The 22,458-nt window shown below is 37.9% G+C and overlaps 1 protein-coding gene across 1 annotated transcript in view; it reads left to right on the forward strand.

Annotated features, from left to right (window-relative positions):
- Positions 1-22,458, forward strand: part of EYS (eyes shut homolog) — an 836,985-nt gene that overhangs the window by 213,329 nt on the left and 601,198 nt on the right. The window contains exon 13 of the mRNA XM_032185496.1: positions 14,956-15,060. Within this exon, the coding sequence (XP_032041387.1) occupies positions 14,956-15,060 (105 nt within the window). The remainder of the gene's footprint in view (positions 1-14,955; positions 15,061-22,458) is intronic.

Below are 22,458 nucleotides of genomic sequence, written 5' to 3' on the forward strand. Positions count from 1 at the left end.
ATTGATAGAAAACAGAACTATATTTTGACTAGATAAAAAGTGTTCAGAAAATACATAGCCCATGAAAAATATTATTTCATATTTTCCTAGGCATGCAACAATAGCTATAGTTGGTGGTATTTATCTTCAGAAGATCATATCACAGCCATAATTTTCTTGTGATTCAGATGGAAAAAAAAGAATACAATTTAGCAAGAGTACACTTTGTTCTTTTCAAGAAAGATGCCATCATATCCTTATGATAATTAGGTTGGAAATTACACAATTATTTGTGTGTACAACAGGCTTAAGAAAATAGCTCTTGCATCAGGAGCGGTCTTCATGAACCTACTTGCTGCCAGAAGCAGCTAACAGGATCATGGGGAAATCAATAAAACTGTCTCAGAAAATATGCTATCTTAACAACTAATAGGCTGTGATGTCAGGGACTGGAACACACTGACTTTCAGCTGCTGATTTCAGGGAAGCAAATGGAATGGCATTAGTATGATATGAGTGGTAACAAGATGAGCCGTGGCAGCAAAAAAATCATCATTTGCTGGGCAGTCTCAGCAATCCTATGAATTTAGTGGGTGTTCTATAAAAAGTAAAATGTGTGTGTACAGGGTGTTCAAAATCTGTGGTGACAGAAAAAGAAAAAAATAAAAGATCAATTATGGAAAGATGGGTTAAACGAATGAGTCAAGTGGTGAAGGATGAGGAGACAAATTTAAGTTACAAGAAAATAAAGCATTTGAGGTTGATAGTAACACCAATGACATCCAGTTTAGGAGAAAGTCATGTATTTTATCAATGGTTAACAATAGGCAGATGGGACATAAGGAATGTAAAATGATACACAGAAATGTAGAATCTGTGAAAGTAATAATAGTTGCAGTTCCCACAGATGTTTGCAATTTTGCTTAATTCATGCCAATGTATTCTAATATTATTCTGCATTACAAAACTGAAATGTGCTCTTTTTCCTACCAGATCATATTTTACTTTTTTCTTTGATAACTGGCTTTGTTGTTATGAATTTTTATGCCTATGTTACGTCAATTAGAAAATAAAGGAGGTGACCACAAAGTATCTGTTAATGTAAATGGGAGAATTTTTTAATGACACTTTTAAAATAACAAACTTAAAAAAATAAACAAAACAAACAACAACAACAGAAAACTCTCACTGCTGTACCACAAGGATCAAAACAGAAAACATATAACTTTTCTGTAGTAGGTTCCAAACAGTCAGTTTTAACTAGCGAATGCAGGAAAAGCTGTTCCTTTGAAAATACACCTACAGTTCTTCAGGATATAAGGGAGTTCACATTACAGAACCAGAACTATAAGGAGAATTTTGGGTGTCATGAAAGCCTGGAACAAGGTATATTCTCCCTAGAAGGAACACTTAATCCTAGATTCATACTGGTACAAGCAGTTTGCTAAGCTGTTCATTATAAGACAAAAAATATTATTGTTCTGTCAATGATAAAAATAGTTACCAGTGGATGATAGGCAGATTTTAATGGATATTTTGAGGGCTATCAATAGTACATTATGAAAAGTGCTGTCTTCTTATTATACTGTGTTGTTGTTGTTGTTGTTGTTGTTGTTGTTGTTGTTGTTGTTTGGTTTTGGTTTTTGGTTTTGAGATGGGACAGCTCCCACAAGAAAACAAATCAGCCAGTGCACTGATTCGAACTGGAAGTGGGTATAAGGGCCCTCCTTATTACACTGAGTATTTTCCTCCTGATTACACTGAGTATTTTCATTTGTGCTTTATGTTATTTGTGCAATAAATGCACAATCAGATGTTGTGGATGTCATTAAATCAGATCTCTCCATGCCTTCTGACAACTGCTTCATCCTCCCTAGAAATGGTCTTTGATGCCAAATACCGTATATTTGAGCTTGTATCTTCTATGAAAAACAGTAGTAAATCAGCATATTGTCCACCAATATTCTGATTTAATGCAAGATTTACTGATTTCAGTATCTTGCAACTTTCTGAATTGCCACTGTTTACTCATGGTACCCTTTATGTCGCATGTACTTCTGAGTACTAGGACTGATGTAAATGTACCTGGTAGATATTGCCATAATGGCAGTGGTATACTCAAAATAAGTTTAGAAGCAAAAGGAAACACTGTACATACAGGAATTTATTGTTCATCTAGTTAATATTTAAGCAATGTAGAAATCCGTATTATATAACAGATACAGAAAAACATCATTAGCAGGAGAGTCAAAATTATTATACCAGAAAACCTGCTGTTATCTACCCATTTTCTTTGTTATGTTCATCCTTCCAGTGTCCCTTCTGAGGAAGACAAGGAAAAGCCTTTTTTTTTCTATGAAATCAAACCTTGCTGTCCTGGTTTCAGTTAGGACAGGGTTAATTTTCTTCCTAGTAGCTGGTAGAATGCTATGTTTTGGCTTAGGATGAGAAGAGTGCTGATGACACCCCTATGGTTTAATTGTTGCAGAGCAGTGCTTACACCAAGCCAAGGACATCTCAGCTTCTTGCTCTGTCCTGCCAATGGGCAGGCTGGGGGTGCAGCAAGAGCTGGGAGGAGACAGACCCAGGACAGGTGACCCAAACTAGCCAAAGGGGTATTCCATACCATCTGACGTCATGCTAAACAATATATAGGGGTGGCTAGCTGGGGGAGGGGGCCGGACTGCTCGGGGTTAGGCCGGGCATTGGTCAGTGGGTGGTGAGCAATTGCATTGTGCATCACTTGTTTGTACACATTAGTAGTAGTAGTACTATTATCATCGTTGTTATTATTATTATTGTTATTATTATTTTCCTGTCTTAATAAACTGTCTTTATCTCAACTCATGGGCTTTACTTTCCCATTTCTCTCCCCCATCCCAGAGAGGGAGGGGGAGGGTGAGCGAACGGCTGTGTGGTGTTTAGCTGCCAGCTGGGTTAAAACACTACACTTGCTTTCAAATGCCCTCTTGTGGGAGTCAGCATACACAGAATTACTGCAATTATCCCATAGTAAAGAACTATTGGACAAATAGACAGATGGTGGCAGTGCCATTTCCTTCCATCACAATATTTTGTTGGGTTTTATCAAGTGGAGGGCTTACAAGCACCTCTAGCAGTTGAGACATGTAAAGACAGTCCATGTCTGTTAATCCATGCCTGTTTACTTAGCATATTCTATTCAGATGTAGAACCTGTGCTGTAAATCTGGCAAACCTCTGCCTATCTGGGTAACATTCATCCCATTCTCTCAAAAGCAACATGAAGGTTCTCTGTGTAGGAGAAGTGCATAGGGCCAATAAAACAGCAGTCTCATCTAAAATCAGTCATAGAATCATAGAATCATAGAATATCCTGAGTTGGAAGGGACCCATAAGGATCATCAAGTCTGACTCCTGGCACCACACAGGGCTGCCCAAAAGTTTAGACCATGTGACTAAGTGCACAGTCCAATCAGTTTTTAAATTCAGACAGGCTCGGTGCAGTGACTACATCCCTGGGGAGCCTGTTCCAGTGTGCAACCACCCTCTCGGTGAAGAACCTCTTCCTGATGTCCAGCCTAAACTTCCCCTGCCTCAGTTTAACACTATTCCCATGGGTCCTATCACTGGTGTTTACAGAGAATAGGTCACCTGCCTCTACATTCCCCCTCGTGAGGAAGTTGTAGACCACAAGGGTCTACAACTCAGTCCTGAGGGTTGCTGCTGCAGCTGGTGTGGGGGGAAGCTGAGGCCCCAAGAGGACAGCCCTGCTGCCTCGCATCTGGCCTGCCTCCTCATGCCCAGCATCACTGGCCCTTCCCAAACTGGGCCTGCTTGGTGTAAAGGCATGGATGGGACCTACAGGACCAGTAGTAGTGTGTGGAAGGATACATCTCCAAGGGATTTTCCTTTCATTGGCTGTGGAGGAATGGTTAAGTGAAGTAGGCCATGTGAATATTGAGCAACTAGGAGGTCGCGAGCTAACAAAGTATCGAACGCAGCTCATATGAGTCTGAGAAAGTGCGTAAGTGAGCCTGAGAAAGTACATAAATGCGGCCTGGGAAGGAACGTAAGTTCTGGGAGGTTTCAGGGAGGTTTTAGGGAGGTTTCAGGGAGGTTTCAGGTACAAGGACATGATATCTGTTGGTGGTCTGGGAAAATACTAACTGTGTTATTTCGGTGGGAAACTAGCTGATAAAATAGAGAAATGCACTAACCAATCATGAGCTTAGCTTTTGCAATATGTATGAGCTAATTATATTGAATTAGATAAAAGACGACTGAGCTATTCAATAAATCGAAGTTCACTGATCACTCATATTGAGCGTCTGTGTCTTCCTTCCGTCGACAACAAATGTCCTTGCAACAATTGGCCATATGGCTGAGATGGGCCTGATGGCGGTGCCTTCAGCCTCACACCTTTCTCCTCCAGGGCCCCAGCAGGTCCCCTCTGGTTTATAACTGAAACAGCAGTGCTGGGCTCCTTGTAGACTTCAGCACAGTTTCCTCAAAAATGAAACCACATCCTTTTGTTGTTGTTGTTGTTTTCACTTCAGAGAAATTTTATAGAACAAACCTATGCCTGTCTCCACTGGGGAGAAATAACTCCAAAGTGTTTTTTACTTCTTACTTGAGTCATTTCACTGTCTTACCAACCAATTAATTTAACCAGCTGAGTAGAAAAGCTCAGAAATAGGGTGAGCTTGTTCAGCTGAATGGCATGCATTACTGTTAAGTTACTAAAATCAAAGCACAACTAGCCAGAAGTGAAGGGGACCTGCTGTGGTCCTAATTTTGTTAGGTTTTGTCATGTATGCTTTCTGGATGTAGGAATAATTTGGAATAGGGATGGATTTATTTATTTATTTATTTATTTATTTATTTATTTATTTTTATGTTGGGAAGAGAAATCCAGGAAAGCAAAAGGCGTATATAAGCTCCAAGCTGCTGATGAGAACACCATGCTTGCTCTCAGAGGTAATCATAGAAATAGGTGATACAAATTAGCTGGCTGTGGATTAGTACTAATATTTATGATTCACAAATGTGATTTATTTTATTCATCACATATATCCACCAGTCATAGCATAGTTAAAAGTAATTGTCATGGTTCTGCCAGGTCCCATTAGCACTTAGCACTGAAGTTTATTCTAATTTATATTCATGAGATTCTGACTTCCTCACTTATATCATGGTCCATATGAATGCTCTATGGGTAACATGATCCTTGTTTGAGGTTTTGCATCTCTCTTGTTCATGTTTGTTATTATCTTAAAACAGTATGAACTAGCAGTCTAAATCTACCATCAGCTGAATGTTGATTTAAATAAGTCTCTAAGCTTTGCAAAACAGAATAAATACATTTTCAAGCTTTCTAAAGATCAAATCTATATATTTCCCTTTGGTATGTCTCATACTATGAGTTTGAAGAATCCTGTAGTGGCTACTCTGGCTGAACAAGTGATTGCTGCAACACTGAACATTTATAAATCAAGATTATAAAAGGCAGTGTGGTGTCTTCTAACTCAACTCACTCCAATGCAAGGCAAAAAGAGAAATCTCTTTTGTGCTTTAAAAAATCTTTTCTTGTGTATTCAGTTTCTGAGGTTTTCTAAGGTTTGTTTTCAATGAGTCTGCAAAAGCTGTCCTCAAAAGTTTTTTTGAGGCAGGATGATCTAGATGTTTTCAGTTAATGTCAGTACCTCTGCAGTTTAAAATCATTGAGTCCCTCCATCATCCATTCCACGCTAATCATCTCCAGTCCTGCCCTCAATGATTCAAAGGAATGAACTGGCATAAGAAATCTTCTGGTGCTCACCCATCTTTAGAGTCATGGTTAGCCTCACATGCATCTCATGCATCAGATTATTGTTCCACATCCTTAGCCCTTACAGAAGCAGGCCAAAAGCGAGGTATCCTTTTCTCCCATGTCTCCTAATGACTTAATAAAAACAAAGTACCTATATCTGATCTCTAGACTGAGCACTGATGCTTTTCAAACCAAACTAAAACCTGGAGACAGAAGACTGAACAGGGACAAGATGGTTTCCCTGGCTCCTGGCCACCACAGCTCTATCTCAGAGTAGGCTGCTAGGATGGGACTGTTCTGCTGGGCTGCTGGTTTTGAGAAACACTCCAGAAGGCGAGTCACCTAGGGCAGGCTTCCTACAGTGGTGTGTGCAAACCTGACATTCTGGAAAACAAACACTATCTATGCATATGTGGAGCAGTATTCAATATGCATTTCTTCGGTTATTAGAGAACGTTTATCGTCCTGTCTAATGTATAAGCATACCTGCTTCCCCTCAAAGGAATTCAGCTTAGAACACTGAGTGGAAAAAAAGATTAGTCGAGTGCACAAAAGTCTGTTTAAGTTTCATCATGCTGCAAATTACATTACATAAAATTTTTGATAGCCTAATACATTAAAGAAACTATTGAATTGCATGAAAGAAAAACAAATCAATTATAGTTCACTAGTAATGTTTTTTTCCAGTCATCTAAAAAATAAGCAAAGTCTATTTTTATGAGAAATCATATGGCACATTTTTCCAATAGTTTCTCATCTGCAAACACTAAGCATGATTTGTTTAAATTAGAGGGTGAATAATAACAGTCAGAACCATCTGAAAAAAAGATAAGTTAATTCTTCAATCAAAAATTTAATTAGTTTATGTAGGATTTACTTTATCACTGCTCTACTTGAGGTGTTATGAGATTATTTTTGTATTTCAGTTTATCCCTTTTATTTTAGATATGATTTTTTTTCAATGGTGATGCCAATTGTCATGTATAATATAAACTATTTAGAACAGAAATGAATATCTTTTGGTGAATGGCTGTGTATTTAATTAATTTAGATAAATTGGAACATAATTTAAAATGAAGAGGTTTATTTTTCAATAGATTAAAAAAGATAAAAAGATTGTAGGTTGTTGGGAGGCCCTTATCAATTCAAAAATGGAAAGCCATCATGTCTAGAAAAGCTCATATTGTGATTAAAGCACAAGCGCAAGACTGGAAAACATTATTAAAATTTTTGTCTTCCTGAGTTACTGTAGGAAATTATCCAGATTTTCATTAACTCCCTACTTTTTCTATAAACCATTTCTCTTCTCTCTCTCTCTCTCTCTCTCTCTCTCTCTAAATGTATTTATATTATAAACAGTTAAGGTCACAGAATCACAGAATAACAGAATGGCTGAGGTTGGAAGGGACCTCTCTAGATCATCTGGTCCAACCCCCCTGCTCAAGCAGGGTCCCCTACAGCTTATTACCCAGGATTGTGTACAGGCAGCTTTTGAGTATTTCCAGGGAAGAAAATTCCGCAACCTCTCTGGGCAACCTGTGCCAGTTCTCAGGCACCCACGCAGTAGAGATGTTTTTCCTCTTGTTGTGACATAACTTCCCATGTTTCACTTTGTGCCCATTGCCTCTTGTCCTATTGCTGGGGACTACTGATAAAAGTCTGACGACATCCTCTTGACACCCTCCCTTCAAAAATTCATATCCATTGATCAGATCTCCTCCGAGCCTTCTCTTCTCCAGCCTGAACAGGCCCAGCTCCCTCAGCCTTTCTTCATGTGAGCGATGCTCCACTGCCTTAATCATTTTAGTAGCCCTTAACTCACTCCAGGAGCTCCAAGTCTCTCTTGCCCTGGGGAGCCCAAAACTGGACTCAGGACACCAGGTGGAGTAGAATGGGAAGATTGCCAAAGGCAGTGCTCTTCCTAATGCACTCCAGGATACCATTGGCCTTTCTTGGCCATATTGCTGGTTCATGGTCAACTTGCTGTCCACGAGGACCCCCAGGTCCTTCTCTACAGAGCTGCTTTCTAGCAGGTCAGACCCCAGCCTGTACTGGTGCATGGGTTTATTCTTCCCCAGGTGCAGGACCCTCTACTTGCCTTTGTTGAACTCCATTAGGTCCCTCACTACCCAATACTCCAGCCTGTCCAGGTTGCTAAATGCCAGCACAGCCTTCTGGGGTATCAGCCACTCCTCCCAGTTTTGTGCCATCAGTGAACTTGCTGAGGAGGCATTTTGTGCCTTCACCCAAGTCATCTGTGACATCATAGAATGAACATTAACATGCCACTACAGTGAGCACCATTTTTATTTTTGCCTGCATCTGACTGCACGTGTAAGAATAACATATGGATATCAAGGGAGAATCTCCTACTGCTTGAAGTTTTTTATTATAACTGGCTCAGTTAACCTGCTGGGACCAAATTTCATGTTATGACAAGAATAATTAGTGAATGAATTCTGGTATGAAAAAATCTGTCTCCTGACAGTTTGCCCAATGCACGTTTTCCATTCCTCCCAAATATTCTGTTACTGAGTTTGGAAAATGGAAGGGACATCTTACATGAGAACAGTTTCTTCTAGGTTTTGGGTTGTTTTATTTTGTTTTGTAGCAGACAGCTTCTTTTCTGAAAACTACAACAACAAACCCACAAAACACCTCTTGGATGAAGTCTGTTATTCCACACCATCTTAGCAGTACCAGCTAGCATTGTACCACAGGTTTTGATACTAAATGATATTATGATATCTGGCTGTGTATTTAACAACAATTCATCTTTGAGCATTCTTTGGTAGTACCATACTAGAAATGGTCTGACGCTATCAGTTTTAGAGAGACCACACTAAGTAGTAGCCATACGTTATTCCATCTTCAGTGACACAGTTGACTTTTTTCTTCTTCACTCTTCAGTCTTTGTTGTGAATTTTTTTTTTTCTATTTTTTTTACACCTTCCTATTACTCAGGTCTGCAACTTCCTATAACTTCTGATTTTGCTATATTTGAGGCATTTTGCATACGTTAAGCATTTGTCCTTTGTCCTTTTTGTTACCCCTAGAATTTTGTTTGCCCAGCTCTATTTGCATCACTACCAGTAACTGACCACAAGAGACCTATTAATAGCCTTGGAGTCTTCAGTGTCATCCTACATACACAACTTCAAGGCCTATACTCTCTCTCCTGTACTCCTTCAAGATGCAGCCTTAGGGTTATAATTAGTTCTTTCTATCGAATTCTACAGAATTCTGTAACTACTGGTTATTCCTGTCTACAACTTATTAATTATAACAACATGCAATTGTACAAAACTAAGGAAAACTAAAACAAATGAGAGAAGATCTACCTGGCCATTAGAGGCCTCAACCCTGAGGCCTCTGTTGTTAGTTTGATGCAAAACCTGTGGCCTAATGCTAGCAATGACAATTCCACATATACTGGGCTACATGGGTGCAGTGGTGATGATGGAGGCATTACCTAGTGAGCTAGACTCACTTCACTTGAATGGTGGGTGGCCAGAGACTGCTGCTTACCCAGATCTAAGGAGTGTCTGGGGCAGAAGGGGAAAAGTGTTAAATGCAGAGTGATGTTTTTAAAGCTGTTTTTATAACTTTTATCAGAAGTCTTCTTCCTTGGCAATTTTGCATTCAGACAAGAAACAGAAGTGCATAGATTACTTGCTCTGGTAACAGCAGAGCAGCACCTGACAGTTTTTCTAGGTACCTCCAGAGCATGTATGCTGCCCAAGGACAGGAAGTATATATTTCATATGATGACAAGGATGCTACAGGGATCAGCTCTCTTGAGGTGGGCTATTGGTGCCACAGAAATGTATCTGACTTGCAGAATTCTCTTTAATTTTTCCTAGAAAAGGAAAGCCTATAGCCTCACAGAATTTATTCTGAAAGCCTTCTAACAACATTGCTGGTTGCATGCTCTACGTAAGGTCTATATACCAGAAGGCAGTTAATGTTGCCCATTAACCACCTTGTACTGAATCTAACTACTTAGTTTTGATTAAAGCACACATTGAATCCAAAAGCATTCAGTCCTGATTTGAATGCATGAAGAGAAGACAGAATATGACTGGCTTTTTCTTTTCTAATAGTAATCAACATCAGATTTAGACATTTATATTAAATATTTTGTTTATATTCTTGTCTTCAGCTTTGAGTTATTGTGTCATTACCTTTGCTACACAAAATGAAAAAACCTCTTACTACCCAAGTATTTTCTCTTTGTAGAAACACTTATACACTCTAATCAAGTCATTTCTTGTTTTTGTTTGTTCTAAATGAAGCAGATGGAGGTCTTTAAGCTTTTGCCAACAGCACACTTTTTTCAGTGGTTGAATAAGCTGTGTAGCTTTTCCTGCATATTTTCAAATATACAAGACTTAGGACTGTATGGAACTTTGTAGGCAATGCTTTATGCAGAGGTAAAATTACCCTTACACATAAATGCTCCTGATTTTTTTTTGTTGTTGTTGTTTTTGTTAATACATCTAAGAATTATTATTTTTTTGTCACAGCATTGCAATAAAGCTCATATGCTGAAGTAATCATCAGCAGTCCTTTCCAGAGGACTGCTTTTTCCTTAAATGTAGTTCAGCTATGGTTTAGTAGCTATATCTTTAGTAGCTACATGTCTTTTTCCTTACTTGTATCTGGCAGCAGTGAAAACTAACCTGCAGTACACTAAAAAAATGTACTATTTAACTAAACAAAATTTATCACAACATTTTGATTAGTGCATATGAATGGTCTCATGTAGCAGAGGTATACAGGCAAGGAAGTGAGAGAGGAAATGCAGTACATGGTGAGTATAGGCTGAGAGTGTCAAAAGCTGTACCACTCCCTTCATAATAGTAGGTTTTTCTATCTATCCATATGTATTTGCAACTATATACATATGTGGTCTGCATGAGGAATGTGTTTCCTTCTCCTTGACAGTGTTGATGTTTTCGTTATGCACTGTGTGTTCTTTGCTTCTCTTGACTACTGCATGCCTGGACTCACCTCTGTCTTATCTGGCTACTACAGAAATGTTTTTTGATGGAGAGACAGAGTGGAGATACAAATCTGGATAGAAGCACAAGGCTCCAAAGTGGGAACTCTGTTATCACATACAAAAAGACCTTTCCTATCTTACTTTAAATTTCCTAGACTTTTGAAATGGATGTCTCTTGGTCCTTCCTTACATGACTACAGATTTGGAATACTTCTTCTTTACACTGCCATGAGGCACAGTGAATTTCAAGAAAACCCAATTCACTACACAAACATAAAAGCCCTTGGATCTTCTTCAGTGTCATAAATAGTGCAGGTGTCAATTACATAATCTTAACACTAGAAGAAAACACTAAATACTGTCTATTCCAGCCTCATCCCAGCAGAAAACAACTACTATACTGTGTGATTCCTGACATGTAAGTCTCACTTTATCTCAAAGATATCCAAAGACATTCCTCATTTTCCTTAGGCAATCTATTCAGTGTGTTGTTATAGTAGCCATTGGAAGGAGTTCCTTAATGCTTAATCTGAGTTTCTCTCATAGCAGCTTAAAAGCATTACTTCTTATCCTGTTGGCTATGGACATGGAGAACTAAATAAATTTGCAAAAACCTTTTCTTATTTGATGATTGTCATCATATTTCTATTCAAATCTTCCTTACTTAGGCTTTACAAATCCATCTATTGTTTTTGTTTGTTTGTTTGTTTGTTATCCTAAGACATGACCCTTTGTAGTTCATTTTTGTAATGCAGCTCTGAACTGTTCTCATTTGCTCAGCAGAGAAGAGGTCATGACACTGAGTCTGCTGGAGTTCAATAAGTATTTGGACAACACACTCAGACACGTGATTTAATTTTCAGGTAGTCTTCTGTGGAGCTAGGAGTAGGACTTGATGATTCTTGTGTCTCCCTTCCAACTTGGGATATTCTGTGATTTTACATTATTTTTCTTGAATGCAGCTCACTGCACAGTGCAAAGCATTCCAAATGCATCTTTACCCCAGCTAGACATGAATGGAAGGATTATTTAATGCATCTAAGTGGTTATGTTCCTTTCTCTATATCTCTATTTCTCTATTCTCTATTCTATTTTTTGTTCCTACTTAACTTGTGTTCTCATGTATCATATCTTCCACTTGTTCTTAATGTATAAAATTTTTTATTTCAAACTTTATCTCCAATTTGACAAAATTTATGAAGACTTCTAATCCTGTCCTCCAATGTACCTTTTTGTGATGCCATTAATAAACTTATTCTGCTATCCACCATTCAGATTGTTGGTGAAATTCTTGAAAGGAACTAGTTGCACTGCAGACCCCATCCAAAATCTCTGCAATTTATTAATTAATTTTGGTAATAAACCACTGATAACAAATGAATGTGGCTTTCTAACAATTTTTACCCATCCAGTAATATTCTCTTGTCATTCATATCTAGTCCAATTATCAGTATGTCGTGTGAAATAGCAGCGTAGCAGCAGAAACTTACTGAAATGTGAAATATTATGTATGCTTTTTTTTTTTTCTTCTTTTTTTTTTTTTTAATCCACAAGGACTGTAGTTATGGCTTAGAAGGGAATTGCTTTGCTTACATAGGATTCTTTTTATTATTATTATTATTGTTGTTGTTGTTGTTTTAATTAGGTTCTTACAAGTAATCAGTTTAATAAGTTTTTCCCATGTTTTCTCCAGGAACTGAAATTACACAAATGGATCTATAATTTCACTGCTCCATCTTTTCTTCCTTTTTAAAGGTTGACATTACTGAGTCTTTAGGTACTTTAGGTACTTTACTGTCTTCCACAGGTTCACAAAGAAAACCACTAAGTTTTTATCAGCCAGCTCTCAAAGTACCCAAGGGTGAAGTTCATCAGGTCAACTTGTCTGAACATCCAACTCTTCTGAACATTCTCTGCCTGTCTTCTTTATTCAGTACTGAAGTCTTGCCCTTTAATCATAGGTATCAATTATAATAACAATCTGCTTGGAGCTGACCTTTTTTGTAATGATTGAAGCAAAAGAAGCATTAAATAATTTGGCATGATTGCCATTATCAGTAGCTATCCTTCTCCATTGAATTAGCCTTCTCCATAAACCATACCTCTCCTTCATCTTTAAAACTGAAGTACTTACAGTATGATTTCTTGCCTCCCTGCACATCCATGATAGTTACATCTTATATTGTGTCTTAGCTGTTATAATTCTATGCCAACATATTTATTCTGTACTTTTTAGGTTATCCTTCTTAGCTCAGGTTAGTTTATCTTAGGTTAACCTGAGCTATTTTCTGTTAGTTGTGCATTTTCCATCCTTTGAAAACCATGAACTGCTAACCTGGTCTCCTAATACCTAGGCTCTTTCTCCCACAAAAATATAATTCATCCTGATAATCTTGCAGAAGTTTTCTTACTTATCTTTTTATTTTAGCTTAGCCTCTCAGCAGGTTTCACATCACCAATTTTTTGCATTCCTTTTTTGCATTCCTAGTGATTTTTCTGAATTCTTTTGCTTTTATGCTGTACATCCCCTCTCTTCTCCCTTTGCATGGGTCCATTGCTCTCATCTAAATTCTTCGTATTATGTTTTTAATATTCAGAGACTACTCTTCTCTTTTGCTTAGCATCAAATCTCAGAAAATATCTGTTGTTGTTGCTATCTCCACTACTGAATAAAAAGGTTGCAATAGCACATTCAAAGATCTATGCATTTTTGAAAGATAATTCCTTTCCAAAATGATGTTTGGGTTGTTAAATTCCCCACCATTCCAAGTCCTATGTTCTTAATAGCTTCTTATTGAGAGAGAGAGAGAGAGAGAGAGAGAGAGAGAGAGAGAGAGAGAGAAAGAAAGAAAGAAAGAAAGAAAGAAAGAAAGAAAGAAAGAAAGAAAGAAAGAAAGAAAGAAAGAAAGAAAGAAAGAAAGAAAGAAAGAAAGAAAGAAAACAAGCAGGAAATAAAGATTGTAAAAATTATACACTTCTGCCTCCTTCCTGTTTTTAAATAAGTATTTTACAGAAACAGCAGAAAAAGGTTGGCTTTTTTCTTCCACTGTCTTCCCATCAATTTGGCTCCAGCCCATTGATTTTGGTTTTTATGTAGATTCAATTTTTACCAGTTAGCTCAGAAATTATCACATGGTTAAGGAAGACAAAACTATCAGGTGGCACCATCTGCCAGCCATGCATTTATTCTTAGGATGAATCTATCATTGTCTGAGCTTTGGTCATCCAAGACGGAACACAGAAACCCTACTTTAATTCCTACTCCTAGAGTTTCATACTCACTTGTAATTTTCTCACATAGCTTGTAGTACAAGTCAGTGGGGTAAACTTCAGTAGTTCCTTAGACTGAGATTCCTGGGAGACATTACCTATCTCTTATACCCAATTTGAGTAATACCCTTCCATCACTTTCTGGGTAGAATAGCAACCACTATTTTGCTTACTCACATCAACAACAGCTACAGTTTTCATTGTCCATCACTGGAGCTGTTAATATCCAACATCGTTCCTTGATTTTGGTTAAATTTTGGATCAGAAAGATCCCAGTATAATTAATAACAGGTTGCTCCAAATTATTGCAGTGCACAACAGATAGATGAGGAACTGTGACTTTTCTTCAGTATGTCTGAGTTGTTTTCATACATTATATTGTATTTTAATGTTGTCTTCTACATGTCTTCTATACATGCTTCTGCTACATTTTTTGTTGTTTCAGATTTGAATTAATTTGAATTTCAGCTCAATTAAATATCTAAAACTAAAGCAACAGCTGAAATAATTTGTTTTCTGTTGGGATCTAAGAAGTACTTTTTAATCTAAGTATGGAAGTAACTTTGAGATTTTTTTTCTTATTGTTACCAAGGTTATTAAACCTCTTAAAAAGTATTTAAAATATGGTATATAGTTATAGTAATTACAGTGTTGAGATATAATGCTAGAATACACAGAAATATATTTGCAAATTTAGTTCATACTTATTTCTTTAAAATATTTAATTTGTTAACTATCAACTATGATCTATGAATAGCTGTAGTTTTAAAGCTGTCAAGAAAATATAAAATAGTGTTTCCAACCTGGAAAAGTTAAATTATGCAGTTGTCACTTGTACTGTGAAGTAGCTTTTCTGCTTTCCCAACCCAGCATGATTTATAGTTTTAATGTTTCATTTTCTTTTCTGTCAGACAAAAACTGCTCCACGGATATTGATGAATGTGCCTTCAAGCCCTGCAAAAATGGAGGCCATTGCCAGGATTTGATTGGTGAATTTTACTGTAGCTGTTTGCCAGGTAAGAAATCAGGTGATATTTACATGAGAAATGTTCTGCGATATTCCTGAAAGAAATATGTTTTTTCACAGCTAAATACTCATTTGTTTGGCTTGAAAAGAGAGAAGGACTGAGCAGGCACTATTTAAGCGTACTTAACAATCGCTATGTGGCCAGTGTCACCAGAATTTGTTTACAAAACAGCTTGCATCCCAGAAGTTCTGCCTTGCAACACTGGTGAATGAAGAGTCTTAGAATGTCTGTGGTATTTATGGAAGAATCTTTGAGGAATCTTTCATTTCTCAGTCTTCTCAAAACTTAATTTTCTGGTTACCTTCCATAAATGTATAATATTTTTTTTCCTTCTTTTCTATTTGCAAAAATTATTTTCTTATTGAAGAAAAAAAAAAAATGTGGAGAATTTATACGGTAGCTGTCATAAAGATTGTCTGCACCAAAGAGACTTACAATTAATAACTGAACTGAAGTCATCAATAATATCAGATCAATCTCTTTCCTGTCTTTATATGGCTTGGATAATTCCCATCAGATATAGAATGTCCTATAAATATATGAACTTACATGTTTCATTGTGGCTTTTTCTCTATAAAGCTGGATTGATGCTACAGGCCAGCCTCTACATATTGTAATGTAATGTTTTAATATAACCAGCTAATTTAGATGTGATACTTGTATAGTATCACTATTTTGTTGTTGTTGTTGTTGTTGTTTTTTCCTGCTTTCTTTATCGAGAGTCAAATAGTCATCATGTGTTTGGAAAGTAGCAACTAAAACAAGAAAAGATAGTGCTCTTTCAGCTGTGATTTTTTTTTTTTTTTTTTTTTTTTCTGATTTTTAGGACATTTTAATTAAACTTTGTTCCATTGTGTCAAGTTAGCAACTTAATAGTAAAATGATTGAGCTCATATTTGGACAGAGATATTGGCTTATAATGGAAAAGAAAAAAAAAAAAAAAGTGGTTAAAATTATGTCACCATAAAAATTATGTATATTTTTAATATAAGTTATTTAAAAATCATATACAAGCCATTTCATTTACTGTATAAGTAGATGGAAATATATTTAAATGTAAAATATAGAAATACCACTCACAGCAGCCAGCACTGCTACTAAATCACAGTGTACACGCATAAAAATAACTTGAATATATACACAAATACACAAATTTAGGTATTAGTAAACGTAGAGGCATGTGTATGTATGCATTATACATGCACATACATACAACCTCTTTTAAAATCTGAGTCTCCTGACAAACTTTCAGGATGCAGAATCCCTGTTCTGTCATTTTATTTTTTATTTATTACAATGGCTAATTTGTTAAGTCTGAATTCTTTTGTTGATATATTAGCTTAGTTTTACTTTTTAAATTGCAAAGCATGTGCCTATATTTCACTTCTTTTTCCATGGTGGATAAACTTAATGTCACACCCCTTTTTGCCACAGAGTATTTTGCTTTGTGCAAAGTGAAATATGAGCATGAAAACATCTGGCTGCTGTACAGGACTGAAATAGTGATATTAGAGTCAATGGTGTGCCCTGGCGGCCAAAAGGGCCAACCATATCTGGGGGCTCATCAGGCATTGCTAGACAGTCAAGGGAAGGGATTGTCCTGCTCTACTCTGAACTGGTGCAGCCTCATCTTGAACACTGTGTGCAGTTTTGGGCACCACAGCATAGGGACATAAAACTATTAGAGAGTGCCCAAAGGACGGCTACAAAAATGATGAAGGATGTACAGGGCAAGACATATGAGGATTACCTGTAGCACCTTGGATGTTCACCCCATCTGCTCTATGGGGACAAAGACAGGACTCAAGGGAACGGCATGGAGCTGGGACAGGGCAGGGTCAGGCTGCATGTGAGGAAAATGTTCTTCACTGACAGGGTGGCTGGACACTGGGACAGGCTCTCCAGGGAAATAGTAATAGCACTGAGCCTGTTTGAGTTCAAGAAGCATTTGGACAACACTCTCAGACATATGATTTCACTTTGGGGTAGTCCTGTGTGGAACAAGGAGTTGGACTTGATGAGCCTTGTGGCTCCCTTCCAACTCAGGCTGTATTATGATTCTGTGATATGCACAAAATCATTATTAAAATGATGTAAGAAATACAAATATGAATTCTTGGACTAAATACATTTTCTATTATTATCTCGAATATTCAGTAGGTACTTTTTTGAAGAAGAATAATTATCACATGTACGAAATACTGGATGAAAATAAATGACTTAGATGTTATTTAGTCTAAGAAGATAGACATATGCATACATGCACTAGATTTAAAAGAAGAAAGCAAGAAGTTTTATACATAAAAGAAGACAAGTGACATATAATAATTATGTGTCATAAGGACTATGATGACATAAAACAGAACAGCTAAGAGACCTAAGCAGTAGTCACAGCAGTTTCCAGGTTTCTTCAATGAACTGCAGGAAGTATCTATTAGAATCTTCCTCACTGAACAACATCTTTTGTCAGGTGGCTATTTAGAGTGACGAATAACTTCTGGAGGGTCTTGTTTGTGTTAGCTGCTTCTTTTTTAAGGAGTGCACACTGTCTTCACTTGACTGCTAACTGGGGAGTGTCAAGCACCTACTCAGCTGGTGCTTGGTGAGCAGATACAAATCTGGTAGGTAGGAGCACAGCTTATGGAGTGTAGAAAATGAAGGCTTTCCAAGTGCAAGACAGACCTTGAAACTGTGCTCAGGACTTGAGACCCATGCAATGGTCTGTGGACTTTGTGGACTGGACTGTGTGGTACAGGACAGTCTTCAGCATCAGATGAAGCAAATATCCCAGGCAAATCAGTCTTGATACAGACAGTAGTACTGAAGTATGATGTTGCCATGCAGGTTTTGATCTCCAGGGAATACTGCTTTCTTCTTCCTGGGGTGGGTATGATGTTGTCAGCTATGAAGAAGATGAGCAGACTGCAAACCATCACAAAGAATGAATGTAAGAGATCAAGCAGTAAGGTCTTTCCAAATACCCTGTAGAGGCAGAAGACTGAGCCACATCATATCTTGCTACACCACAGTTAAATGATTTGTGGTCAGTAGTACAAAGCCTAGTTGGCAATTGTTACCTATTGGCATTCATCTGGATTTGATACTGTCAAAAGCTTCTAAAGTCTTCATTGGTGACCTGGATGATGGGGTGGTTATATTCTCAGGAAATTCATAGTTGATATTAAACTGAGCCAGTAGTTGTGCTCACGGTTATGGGATGCTACTCAGAGGGGACTGGATAAACACAAGAATCTCATGGAGTTCGATAAACAAAAATGCAAAGTCCTATACCTTTGGAGGAATAATCCCATGCACTAGAGAGGCTGGAGACCAACTTGCCGGAAAGCAACTTTGCCGAAAAGCACCTGAGGAGGTCCTGGTTTTCATCAAGTAGAAACAGGAGTCAGCCATGTGCTCTTGGAGCAAAGGAGCATTCTGGGCTGCATTGGGAAGAGTGTACCAAGGCTGGAGGTGATTATTTTTCTACTCATTACTTGTGAAACTGTATCTGAAGGACCGTGTCTAAGTTTTGCACTCTCCAGTAAAAGAAAGATGTTGGAATACTGGGACAAGTCTATCAAAGGGCTGTGAAGATGGTTGGAGCCTGAAATACCTGAAGTACAAAGAGAGTTTGAGGGAATTAAACCTGCTCAGCCTGAAGAAAAGTCTAAGGGAAGATTTTATGGGGTATACAAATACTTTGTGGGAAGATTGGAGAAAGAGATGAAAATCAGGACAGGGCAAGAGGTAATGAAAATGAACACAAGTTGGAACACGGGAAAATTCTGATGAGATATTGTTTTCTTTTTTTAAAAAAAAAAAAAAAAAAAAAAAAAAAAAAAAAAGCTAAGATGATTAACCATTGGAATGGGTTGTCCAAAAGGCTTGTGGAATCCCTGATCTTGAAGACATTCAGATCTGGTTTGGACAGTACCCTAAACAACATTGATCTAGCTGGCTTTGCCGTCATTGAGGCTTGGCTGGGTGGGCCTCAAGAAGTCCCTTCCAACATAAATTATTTTATGATCTATTACTGAAAAAAGGAATCTTTACCCCATTTTATCTATACTTTGTAAATGTAATATTTCTAATTGTATTTGAATTGAATTACGTGTCCCTATATGCAGTCTTTAAGACTGCAAGCATTTGGGCCATATCAAAAAAACGTCTTTAATAATCATTAGGATGTCACCTTGTATCAATCAACTTTGTAGATGAAAGGAAAAAATATAGCGTATAGACAACGCTTTTCAAAAGTCAACATCTGTATGAATATTTTAAAACTTCTCAAAAGTCATTTTTTCCCTATGTGTTAATTTAACCTTCCACTAGAAAATGGTTTCACAACTATACTGAATTTTAAAAAGAAAATAAATAAATAAATAAAAGACAAACAAGCACTAATGTTGTAGCAAAAATTGGTTAATACTAACCTGTCGTAGAAAACTTGACTTGAAATGGTACACTAGAGAAGCACAGTTCAAGGAAGAAGTAAGGTGTTGCTGTTTATTACTTCAAGTTTATTACTTGGAGAGAAGTTAGCTGGTATTTGAGAAACTATCAATCTAGAAGATGTTGGAATTGCAGAAGGCATTCAGAAAGGCAATAAAAGTGATCACTGGAATAGAGTTACTGCCTTATGAAAAAGCGATTTTATAAAAGAAAAGGATAAGAGAAAGGAAGCTTTGAAAGAAAATCATGAAAGCATGGACAAAACTGAAAGCAGCGCTGTTGTCTACCAAAGTCTTTTCCCAAGAAACAAGAAGGCACTTGAAGAACCCAGTAGGATCTGGGGTTAAAACACATAGAAGAACTTTTAACAGATGACATTCATTTCTAAATTTGTTACCATAGAATGTGATCTAGCTAGACGATTTTAATTAGAATTTTTGGCAATGGATTAGCCAAGCACACAAACAAAAAGGCTACCAATGGATACCAATGGATACAAAATGGATACCAATGGATCTTCTGACATCTTTAATACAGAGTGGAACAGACTGCTGGAAATGGCTAGAATGCTGGAATATGCTCTCCCTAAACAGTCTCTCATTTTGCCACCCTCACAATTCTGGGCTAGATGCAACATTGCACTGATGATGCAGAGTGTTTCTTAGTTTCTTACAAGGCAGTCTCGTGTTTATGTATTTTACAAAAGCTAACGTCTACTACACAGCTTCTTTCCCATCCCTATCCATGCCTCAGTGATGTATCACCCCTGCTACACCTGCTACACCTAGCTGAATAAATAAATATTTATTTTGTATGTGGCATTAGTGCATGATTAGCAAGATTGCTAAAGAAGACTTTTCTTGAAGCAGACAATCCTAAAAGTTGATATGTTTGGGCTGATGGATTCAAGCTAGAATCAACTTTTGTTCAGCTTAATATGTTGAACCAGAGAAGCAGTAGTTCTGATTAAAAGTAAACTCATACACAGAAAAATTATAAATCAAATTCTTTATTTGGGAGGTTCCCTGTTCTAAAGTTTGCTGTACCATGAAATAAGATTGTACTTTCTTTTAAACATTTCTGGCAACTGTTTTTATGAAGTAGAAGTTTATACATGAAAGTTTTTACTCCAGGAAGAGAGTTTAGGAAAACTGTCACATTCTGTGACTGAAAAAAAATAGATTGGCTAATTGAAACAGCGGATGGGAACTATTTGGGGAATCATTCTGTCTTTCACACTGCTACAGCACAATTACCCTTAATATACAATTTGTAAAGAATATTTTTTTGCTTTAAAGTTGCCTGATAAGGGGGTCAAATATTTTTTATGTGAAACTGTTCCTCAGCTTAACAACAATGATTTTCTTGGAACATAGTTTAAAAATTCTATTATCAATTTCTTGCTCCAAGTTACAATTTAATTATACAATTTGGAAGTCTTTTTTTTTTCCTCTTTCTACCTCTAACATCATCATTCTTTATAACAACATACCAGCATAGCATTCTTTCTAAGCATGCTCATCCTTTCAGCTATAGAAATGCTGTTGACCAGTCTGTTATCTGGTCCGTTATCAGTCTGTTAACCAACATGTTATCTCTTTTGCAAAGTCTTTATACTGAAACTTTTGTGGGTGGCCACATTCAAGAGATAACAGCATTTGACTCACAGTCCAGGAAGAGCGCTGAGGTCATTGATTATCAGAGCTGTTAGAGGTTGAAGGTTGTGCAGAAGGTTGTTCCCCAGGCAGGAAAGCCATCTGCCATTTTTTTGCAAAGCCACACCTTTTCTGGTAGCGATGACTAAGAAGGAGCTTCAGTACGACCCCTTCCCAGGAGTTCCTTTTTGCATCTGTGCCTGATCCATACACAAGCCTTAGTTTTTCTCAGATATTTGTTAAATATATTTTTACTAACTATATTAATTCTTCTACATTTTTGAGAATCTTGATACATTTAGCTATTTTTCTAATAATGGCACTCCTCTCTGATAATGTCCAGACATTTGCTAATGTAGAAGGTCTGATTGCTCATTTCACTTTTTCATGAAAATCTTTAAAAAATTAAAGGCCATTTATTTGTTACTTTTTGTATATTTTAGTCATAAAATGTCTAGAGGAGAAAGGGGACCATTTTAAAATTAGCACAGGCTATGACAGTGAGTCCTCTTCAAAAGAACTGTGGTGTTTTAACATTGATGGGCAGCACACCACCACCACACAACTCTCTCGACTTCCTCAACAGTACAGGGGAAGCAAATATGATGGAAAAAGGCTCATAAGCTGAAGACAGGCAGATTCCTCACCGAGTACTATCACCAGCAATGCAGACTCAGCGTATGGGAGACTCATGTATTTTATTACCTGATGCTAACAGATTACAGCAGTAAGAACTAAAAGCAAACCAAAAACACCTTCACCACCCCTCAACCCCCTTTACCCACACTCTTCTACCTCCTCGCCTTGAGCAGTGCAGAAAAACAGGGAATGGGGGCTGTGGTCAGTACCTAACGCTTCATCCCTTCCACGGGATGCCGTCCTTCCCAAACTGAGCCTGCGGGGGCTGCCCACAAGCAGCAGCTCTTCAAGAACTGCTCCTACATGGCTCCGTACCACGGGGTCCATCCCCCAGAAGCAAACTGCTCCAGCACAGGTCCCCCACGGGTGAGTGGCAGCTCCCCCCAGACCCCTACTCCTGTGTGGGCTCCTCTCCACGGGCTGCAGCTTCGGCCCAGGGCCTGCTCCTGCCCCCGCTCTCCATGGGCCACAGCCTCCTCCAGGTCACATCCACCTGCTCCACCAGGGCCTCCTTCGCAGGGGGGCTGCAGCATGGAGATCTGCTCCATGTGGGACCCATGGGCTGCAGGGGGACAGCCTGCTCCACCAAGGCCTCTCCACAGGCCGCAGGGGAACTGCTGCTGCATGCATGGAGCACCTT

Source organism: Aythya fuligula, chromosome 3 (assembly GCF_009819795.1).
Source record: "Aythya fuligula isolate bAytFul2 chromosome 3, bAytFul2.pri, whole genome shotgun sequence".
Classification (NCBI taxonomy): Eukaryota; Metazoa; Chordata; class Aves; order Anseriformes; family Anatidae; genus Aythya; species Aythya fuligula.